The 9,956-nt window shown below is 54.9% G+C and overlaps 1 protein-coding gene across 1 annotated transcript; it reads left to right on the top strand.

The window, feature by feature from the left end:
* Positions 1 to 5,118: 5,118 nt before the first annotated feature.
* On the top strand, positions 5,119 to 8,419 carry POU3F4 (POU class 3 homeobox 4). Its single transcript, XM_064670146.1, is given in 2 exon segments — positions 5,119 to 5,183; positions 5,185 to 8,419. Coding segments are annotated over 2 exon segments (1,173 nt in total). The 5' UTR covers positions 5,119 to 5,133; the 3' UTR covers positions 6,308 to 8,419.
* The last annotated feature ends 1,537 nt before the right edge of the window (positions 8,420 to 9,956 follow it).

Below are 9,956 nucleotides of genomic sequence, written 5' to 3'. Positions count from 1 at the left end.
TCACGACCCCCATCCCCATCCTGCATTGCCCAAGCGCGATTCACGAAGGAAACATCTTTTAGCAACGCAGCCTGGCCTGAAAGTTCATTCTTGTAACAGCTTTGGTCGGCTCAGCCTGAATGAAGGGGGCAGGAAACTTTCCACCAAGCCGTAAACACGCGAAAGTCTGTGACAAAACAAGAATTAGCAGCAGCATCTACGTATTTCTAAACGTAAATCTAGGATTGACGAGGCGCTTCAAAACGCAGGAGGCGTTTCAGTCCCTCTGCGGAATCAGGAGCATCGCTGGATGCTTTGCACGATGAGTGCTACAGCTGGAAAAACGTATAGTTAATAAATAAATAAAGGGAAAACCCACAACACATAAACCCCCAAACCCCACATGGAAATTGCTCGCTAAGCTACCAAACAGCAACGCAGGTATTTGTCATCCAAGGAATAGAGCGATTTGTCTTCAGTGTCTCATTAGTCAACAGAGGTTAACTAGCGAGCCAGTTAGTGCGGGTTCAAATCCAACCCATTTTCCTTTAAATATGTCTGAGCAGGAATCTGTCCGTTCGGGAATTGTGTGTGGATTATTTCTAAAGCTCGGGCAGGATGGCCTCTGGCGCGACAGGAGCTGCCCAGGAGCTGGGGGTGCCCATCCTTAACCGCATCCCCCCGTTTGCTGGGAGAAGCTTCACAGCAAAAAAAAAAAAAAAAGAAAAAAAAAGAAAAATCACTAAAAAACCACGGGATTTCGGTCCGGGATGAAACAAACGCATTCTTGTCATCACGCCTGTGTGAATGGCACGGTGAGGAAAGTGCCTACGTAAAAGGGAAGGGACCCGCATTGTTGTGCGGGTCTATTAACTCCTGCCGTGACCTCGAGGAGCTGCCACGCACCGCCCGAGGAGGGTCCGCGGCCGCAGCCCCCTCTCTCCCCATCCCTATTTTCTCCATAAACACAACAAAACCCGACGTTTCAATTCGTGGATTTCATAAACGGCCAGACCGGTCCCGCAGCAAAAATGTGCACTTTGGAGAGACTTCCCGGAATATTGATGGTTTTTTGCTCCGTCAACCAAACGTTCGAGACGAGACCCTCTAAAACCGACCCGGCTCCAAAATAACAGTGACCCGAACGTGACGGGGTAGTGCACGGATGAACGACATTTTTTTTTTTTCCCGCAGCAAGTACGCTTTTTCAAACATCAACAACGTCGAAAAAAATATTAATAATAATAACAATAACAGGCGATTCGAGCAGAGGAGCGAGGAGTCGCCCAAAACGCTTCGGAAACCGCAGCAGTTAGAATACAAATACTATTTACCTTGTGATTTTTTCCTGCCCGGGACTGGCTTTATTGTCCCTCCCTGGACCAGCCCAGCCGCAGCCACGCTCCCTCCGTGCCGGGCTCTTTGCTGCCGGGCTGGTGCTGGGAGAGATTTGGGGGGGGCTGCTTTCATTCTTACATTAGGACTAGTTTAATTTGCAATCTGTCAGTCCATCTCCTGGCTGGGGCTCTGAGATGGCAGTGTGTGGCTCTCTCCCTCCTCTCTCCCTGCACAGCATTTACTCACGTTCAAGAGCAGCCAACAGAGACCAAAAAAAAAAAAAAAAAAAAAAAAGGAACTAATTGAGCTTGTGTCGGTATTGGCTAATTTCTGCTAATACTCTGTAAATTCCTTTTTGCTTCTTAAGCTTCCCCCACGCAGGTTAGGTGTTCCCAAAGCCTCTCTGGAGCTCCAGGAGCCGCTTTCTCAGCCCTGATGGGTGGCTGGGCTTCAGCGCCTGGATGTACACAATGCAAACCTTAACTCCTGGCTCCAGAAACGGTTAAATTGCCCTTTCCCAGCCCCCACCCCCGTTATGATTGACTCTGTTTTTAAATTTGCACTTGTTCCCACCAAGCGCAATCTAACTCGTCCTGTCTCTAAAGTGAACTTGTGTTGAAGGTGAAGTTTTCTATATAGAGGTCACGACACCGAGGCACAGCTTACCGCTCCGAGCTTCATGCTGTATTAAACACAATCAAAACGAACCCCTTTTAGACCTTTTTTTTCTTTTTCTTTTTTTTTTTTTTGTTTTCTCCTTCCCCTCCCGCGGATGAACAATGAGCAAAAAAAAAAAAATTTAAAAAAAATCTCTTAAATATAATAAAATCAGCTCTGTCACGATAACAAACGCGCTCCTGGGCTCGCTCTGTGCCAGGTCCCTTCCTGGGGAACACAAACACACCGCACCCCGCGCTGGGTTGGAGCTCTTAAAGGGGAACGTGCGGGGTTGGTGCGGGGACAGCCCACCCTGCCCCGAGCGTGGGGGACACCGAAGGGACGCCACGCACCCGGGTGACCCCAGAAAGTCCCGGTCCCGCCTGTGCCGGGGGGACTCCACACAATCCCTGCACTTCAAAGCGGGGGGTTCTCTCCAGCGACTTCTCGCTGCCCCAGGACGGTGCTGCCTCCCGCTATTGTGCGAGCTTTTTCACGCCAAAGATTTAGCAGAAAAAATAGATATTAAAGCGAGTTATTTGTTAGGCAAACGCGGGTCTCTCCGGGGCGGGGGCACCCGGAGCCAAAGGGCTGGAGCGCACGGTCCGAACCCAGAAAGTTTTTTTAAATTTTTTTTTAAATTAAAAAAAAACTTTAATGGGTTTCGGTCTATGAAAAATAAGTTACAAATTCTTGCAACAGTAGCTTTGCATGTACTTATTTTTCTCCCATGTCCAGACGGGGTCGGCTATTGAATAAGGCTCTTTTATTCTGCATGGGGCAGGGGATTTGTGGCCATGGTCCCCCTTTTATTCCTCTCTCTATGGAAACCCAGATCATGGGGAGAAATATGCGAGGCTGAATAAAGAAAAGCAGCAGAAAGGACCGCTTGAGAGCGGCATCTGTTACACTTGGGAAGTTAGACTGACAGGAAAGAGCTAAAGAAACCCTCTCCAGCAGATTAGTTAGAACAGCAAGAAGATTTAACTATATGCAGATAAAAACACTATAAAATCCACCATACTCTGCTCTAGGCGAGGTGAGAGCCGCCTCGGCAGGAGCGGAGCCGGGCTCTGCCTTAGCTACATTTGCAGCAAAGATTAAAATGGGACGTTCGGGGTTTTATTTCCCTGCTAGAGACTCTGCCTTAATTAAACGGCGGATCTGAACATCTATTTTCACGGGCGATGGGATTTGAAAAATTGTTTCGGAAGTTAAAGTGCAAATTAATTTTAAATAATTTAGTTACGTTTTTATACAGTGCGGATTTGATGTTGTTGGGGGTTTTTTTGGTTGGTTGGTTGGGGTTTTTTTTCTTTTTTTTCCCGCGGGCTCCTGTGATGTTTATTTCGAGGAGCTTGTGAAGGCGGAGAGTGGGGAAAAAAAAAGAAAAAAAGGAAAGAAAGGGGAAAAAAAAAAGGAAAAAAAAAAAAAGAGAAAAAATGAAAAGGCTAAAAAAACCCAACCAACCAACAAGGAAAAGGCTGCTGGTATAACTCCTTCCCTGCCCTCCCCGCGCTCCGCCGGGCTCGGCCGCGGTGCTGCGCGCCCCGCACCGCCCGCACACCCCGCGCGGGGAGCGGGGCTCCGACAGGGACATTCCCATTCCCGACCCCCCCGCCGAACCCCCCCCGTCGCACACCCCCCCCCACACACACACACCGCCGCCGCTCTACCCGCAAACTTCATTTTTTATTTACTTTGCCTTATTTTTTCTGTGTTTCCCCAGCCGCTCCCCCCTCCCCGCACCCCCGCGGGTGCGCAGCGCGGCGGTGCCCGCCGGGGACCCGCAGCCTCCCCGATATATCGCGATCTGCCTCCAGCCACGCAGCCCGCTCTGCTCCTTCACCACCCAGCCCTGCCTTTACCCCTCTCGCACGCTGCCCCGGCGAGAAATTATTGTGATTATTATTATTATAATGAGCAAAGCGATGGGACCCGGCTCGGAAGGAACCAGAGGAGAGCTCACCTTATTTAGATCTATTTTCTCATTTTCTTGAATTTTCTTCAGATCTGTCTTCTCAGAGAAACTAATGCCTTAATGACTTTCTGGTAGCTGCAAGCCTTCTTTTATTTCTGCTAAATATATGAAAATGTATGCAAATTTAAATCAAGCTTAACCTAGGAGCTCTTGCAATATATTTAATGGAATTTCAAACCAATAAGGGGACTCTGATGCAGTCTTCTGGAAGTGCAAATATAATTACGCAGCTCGGTTACCTCCGAAACGATGCGGGGAAAGGTCATTTTGGAACTCGGGAGCGGGTCGGGGGGTCCCGGGACTTCTCCTCCGCCCGCCCCGCCGGGGCTCGGGGGGTGCGGGGCTGTGCCCGGCGGGCCCTGCCGAGCCGGGGGGCCCGGAGCCGCCCCCCCGGAGGGTGTCCGGGCACCGCACGCGCCTTTTCCCCCGTTATTTTCCCTTTTCTGGCGTTTTTTGCCCCTTTTTCCCGTTTCGCCCCGCAGTCCGCCCGCCGGGCGCGCACCGCTCCCGTGCGCTCCGCGCCGCCAACTTTGAGAGACACCAGCGGGATGTACCGGCGGCGGGGCCGGGGAAGCTCCTTTTGGGGCTGCTTTTTATTATTTTGGGGGGTTCTGAGTTTTCTTTCCCGACGGAGCGCGGCGGCCCGGGGGGCGGGGGGGAAGGAGGGGGCGGGCGGCCACGGGCAGCCCGGGGCGGCAGCACCGCGGGAGGAGCGGAGCGGGCGCTGAACCCCCGGAGCCCGGCCCGGCGTGCGGGGGCAGCGGCGGGGGCAGCCCCGGGGTGGTCCCGCAGCGCAGCCGCCCGGGCGCCGCCGTTTAACCTCTGCCGCGCTCTCCCCCGGCGCTAATCGCTCCCCATTTAAGCCGTGCCCCCCACGCCTCCCCTCCCCTCCCCGTTCCCATCGCTCCCCCGTTCAAGCCGTGCCCCCCGAAGCCCCCCCGGTGCCCGCGCGGCGCGGAAGGAGTTAACGCGGCGGGGCCGCCTCGCGCCCGGCCCCCGGTGCCGGCGGAGTGATTCACTTCCTGCCTCGCGCCCGCGCGGCGCCCCGGCCCCGCCCCCCTCCGCCTCGCCCCGCCCCCGCGCCGCTCCCATTGGGCGGCGCGGGCGGCGGCGCGGCGCCATTGGGCGCGGCGGGTGTCAGTCAGCGCGCGGCCGCCGCCGGCCCGCCGTGCCGCTGGATGTCAAAGCCCGGCGCGGCGGCGGCCGCTCAGTATAACTCGTGGGGCTGCGGCGGCCATGGCCACAGCCGCCTCCAACCCCTACGGCCTGCTGGGCGCCGGCGCGCTCGCCCACGCCGAGGGCGCGGGCATGCAGCAGGGCAGCCCGTTCCGCAGCCCGCAGAAGCTGCTGCAGAGCGAGTACCTGCAGGGCGTCCCGGGCAATGGGCACCCGCTGGGGCACCACTGGGTGACCAGCCTGAGCGACGGCGCGCCCTGGCCCGCGGCGCTGGCGGGCGGCCCGCTGGAGCAGCCCGACGTGAAGCCGGGCCGCGAGGACCTGCAGCTGGGCGCCATCATCCACCACCGCTCGCCCCACGTCTCCCACCACTCGCCCCACGCCAACCACCCCAGCGCCTGGGGGGCCAGCCCGGCGCACAGCGCCTCGCTCGCCGCCCCCCCCGCCGCCGCCGCCGCCGCCGCCGGGCAGCCCCTCGGCGTGTACTCGCAGGGCGGGTTCGCGGTGGGCGGGATGCTGGAGCACGGCGGGCTCACCCCGCCGCCCGCCGCCGCCGCCGGGCAGGGCTTGCACCCGGGGCTGCGCGGCGAGGGCGGCGGCGAGCACGGCGAGCTGGGCGGCCACCACTGCCAGGACCACTCGGACGAGGAGACGCCGACCTCGGACGAGCTGGAGCAGTTCGCCAAGCAGTTCAAGCAGCGCCGCATCAAGCTGGGCTTCACCCAGGCCGACGTGGGGCTGGCGCTGGGGACCCTCTACGGCAACGTCTTCTCGCAGACCACCATCTGCCGCTTCGAGGCCCTGCAGCTCAGCTTCAAGAACATGTGCAAGCTGAAGCCGCTGCTGAACAAGTGGCTGGAGGAGGCCGACTCCTCCACGGGCAGCCCCACGAGCATCGACAAGATCGCGGCGCAGGGGAGGAAGAGGAAGAAGCGGACCTCCATCGAGGTGAGTGTCAAGGGCGTGCTGGAGACGCACTTCCTCAAGTGCCCCAAGCCGGCCGCCCAGGAGATCTCGTCGCTGGCGGACAGCCTGCAGCTGGAGAAGGAGGTGGTGCGGGTCTGGTTCTGCAACCGGCGGCAGAAGGAGAAGCGCATGACCCCTCCGGGGGAGCAGCCGCAGCACGACGTGTATGCCCACGGCGTGAAAACGGACACGGGCTGCCACGACCTCTGACCGCGGTCCGGCCGCGGGACTGCCCTCGGGGCTTTAACTTATGCTTTCGGGAGTCGCGGCGCGGGGTCCCCGCCCGCCGCCGCCTCGGCAATATTTTTATTCCTCTCTCCGACCTTCCCGCTGGTCACACACGGTGTTTACTCGCAGACAAGGTTTGTTTTTCGGGCTCCGCTTGGACGAAGGAGAAAAAAAAAAAAGGCGAAAAAAAAAAAAGACCACACGACAAAAACAAAACCCAAACGGAAAGGAAAAATAGAGAGAAAGAAAAAAAAAAAAAAAAAAGGAAAACCCACGGGAAAAAAAAAAGAACATTAAAAACAAAACAAAAACAAACACAAAACGAAAAACCCGACAGAAAAGGAAAGACAGATGTGTGCCTATGAATAACCTTCCAGCGCCTTGGTTATATCAGCTGTATTTCAGGTGAATCTGTTTTACAATAGACTAGTTTTGCATTTTTAAAGACTTATATAGCGTTTTTAAATGTCTGAGGTGTTTTACTACAAACTGTACACAATATTTGTGACCTAATTTGTACCGAATCGAGCAGTCAAAAGCGTTTCTCCCTTGCCCACGCCACCGGCAATGTCACCCAGCGGGGACGGGGCAGGGCGGCCGCGGCCCTTCCTCGTCCCCCCCCCGAGGACACGGGGGTCCCTCCGCACCCGCGGAGCCCCCGCACCGATGTGAAGAACAGGCTTATTTGTTGCAGCTTTTTCCTTCCTTTTTCAAGAACTTCCCAACACCGTAAAACGGTCGGGTCACAATCCTGACCTCCCCCTCCCACTCTTCTCCCAAGGAAAAAAATATTATATATATATATATATAAAATATTATTTCTAAGAGATTTACCCGAAATTAAGCATCACAACCAAACCCGTGGCATTTGCCAGTCTTTTTTCTTTCCGAAGATGAGTTGGGCTTTTTGATCAGCGCCAGACTGAGAGGTCTGTAGTAAAACACCTTTATCCTTCTGCGCTTTGGCTTCGGAAATTGGTTTCTCTGTATTTTGTTTCGATAGTGAAGAGGAATGAGGTGTCTCATGAATTTCGGGGAGCCGGGGGGGGGGAGGGAGGGAATGGGACAGAAAACACCCGCATTTGGTTCACGCTGAGCTTCTTTCCGTGTCACAGGGAGATGCTGGATTTGTGGAAAAGCTTTTAGGGGTGGGGGGGGGTGGGGGGAGGAAATATAATCAGCGACAAGACGAACAGGGAGAAAAAAAAAAACCAAAACAACAAAACAAAGAAAAAGTCAGTAAAATGCTAAACGCAGAACCCTTTTTTGGGCACAGGGAGGTGCAGAGCTGTAACCGCCCCCTCTCCTCGCCCCTTCTTGGACACAAGGACGGGGGTGCAGCGCCCACGCACCGACCCACGGGGGGGATTGGGTGGGTGGGTGGGTGCTCCCGCACCCCCCGGGGCCGCCGGGCAGGGCCGGGCTCCCCCCGCACCCGGGACCCCCCGCACCCGGGACCCCGCACAGCCCCGCTCCCTCCCCCGCCCTCCAGATGATTTTTTCCTTTCCACATTTATATTTTTCAAGTATTTTTCAGTAAGCGCTAAAAAAAAAAAAAAAAAAAAAAAAAAAAAAATTAAGGAAAAAAAAAGAAAAAAAAGAGAAAAAAATAACTCGACACTGAGGACCTGCCTATTTCTGCCAACTTTATAACTGTACAGTTTTGTATATTAAACGTTTTTTGGAAGTTATTAATTTAAAGAAAGATCATTTAGTTTATTCATTTAGTAACTGATGTATAATAAACGCTATTTTCATTAAAGGTTGCTTTTTTCAACTATTTTATCCAAAATTGCCTATTGCAGTTGCCAACAATTATTTATTTTCAATAAATTCCGCATTATGTTTAAAAAAAAAAAAAAGAGAGATTAAAAAAAAAAACGTTTCGGAGAGAAACGACAAAAAAAAATAAAAAGCCTAAATGAGTGTCAGATAAAAATAATAATGCAACACACGAGTGGCTGTAACGTTTGGTTGTCGACCAGTTTTAGTCAAGGGGTTTATATTGACGCAATATTTTATTGTTGTAAAAGGAGAAAAAAAAATTAAAAAAAAAAAAGTTTAAATAAACATTTTTACGAAAGAAAAACAAAAATAAGACGGAAAGCTCCGGGTGCGTGGTTTGTGCGGTGGCCGAGCCGCGGTGCGGGGGGTGCGGGGGCTCCTCGGAGGGGGCTCCGCATCCCCGGGCAGGGCCGGTGCCCTCGGGGCAGGGGGTCCGCGGGGGCTCATCCCGGTGGTGCCGGTTACACCTGCCGCGGGAAAGGCGGTTTTTTGGGGGTCGAACAGGCGCTTTCGGGGATGGAAAAGGCGCTTTTGGGGGCGGCAAAAGGTCTTTGCGGCTTTTTCGGGGGTGGCGGGGCCGGGCGGCGTGTGAACATAACCAGAGAGCCCTGTGTCTGTGTGCCTGTGCGGTTTCTGTCGGCGTTTGTGCATCTCGGTGCTGTGTAGCGGCAGCGGCGCTGCCCCCGCCTCGCCCCCCGCGCCCCCGCTGCATCTCCCCCTCCACCCGCGGCTGGTCCCCCCCGGCATCCCCGCGGCCCTGGGGACCCGCCCGGGGGTCCCGTCCGCCCCCCCCCGCCCCCGAGCCGGGGCACGGAGGAAGTTTCTTTTGTTCCACGCTCGCCGGGCCGCGGGGGCTCCTCCGGCCGCCCCCCGCTCCCCCCGGGCGGGCGGCGGAACAATAACACTCCATCACGGCTAACGGGGTGAGACGGGGCGGCCCCGGCCCCGCCGCCCGCCGGCTGCCGGGGGAGGCAGGCGGGCAGCACGACTGCAAGGGATCGGCAGCGAAACGGCCTTTTATTTCTTTCTGTTCGCCTCTCTGAGGCCGAACCTCGGAGAAAACAATACCCAGCCCTTCTGCCAACAGTTTAGGGGGAGAAAATTACCTTTAGGAATCCTGAGGAGCGACCCGAGCAGGGAGAGAGCTCTTGTCTTCAATAGCCAGCGAGCGGACAGGCGCCTTCCCAACAACCCGGCCATCCTGTACCTGGGAGCGAGAGGGATTTGGGATGTAAACAGCGGGCGAGGCTTTGTTTCTTAACCGTAAAACTGATTTATTTCATTTGTAAGTCTTGGCGAGCTGCAGCACCGCAGCTTTGGGGACAACTGCCCCTGTGCTGGGCAGCAAAGCCCCCACAGAGGGACCACAACCTCCAGCTCTCTCCGAAAGGATTACAGCAGCAGGAGAAGGAAATATAACCCCCAAAAGCACGTTTTTCAGTGAACTGCAGGAACAGGATAAATGCACACCGGGGACCAAACCAGGAGTAAACGGCCGCGGTTTGGAAACAACCCCAACTAAGGACACGGATGAAAAGCTTCAGGTTAAAACATGCCCTGCGTGGTCACTCTGGCTCTGAGCACACAAGGTCCTGAGAGGCAAAGCTCTTGAAGGCAGCCTTGGTTTGGAGGAGGGACAGAAGGCGTTTCACTGAAATTAGCCTGTTTTAGAGCCCTTTGGCTGCTCTGTAAATACAACCACAGCGAGGGCTGGGCTATGTCTTATTTTAAAACAAATTAGGTTAAGAGACAAAAGAGATGCAATGAAAGACGAAATCAAGTAAGTTTATAAACAGGAGCACTTCAAAGGCCGCTGGAAAGCTGGGGAAAATAGGGAAGGAGAATT

This window comes from Pseudopipra pipra, chromosome 13 (assembly GCF_036250125.1).
Source record: "Pseudopipra pipra isolate bDixPip1 chromosome 13, bDixPip1.hap1, whole genome shotgun sequence".
Lineage (NCBI taxonomy): Eukaryota > Metazoa > Chordata > Aves > Passeriformes > Pipridae > Pseudopipra > Pseudopipra pipra.
The sequence above is the reverse complement of the archived record's forward strand: the minus strand, read 5'-3'. Positions and strand labels throughout refer to the sequence as shown.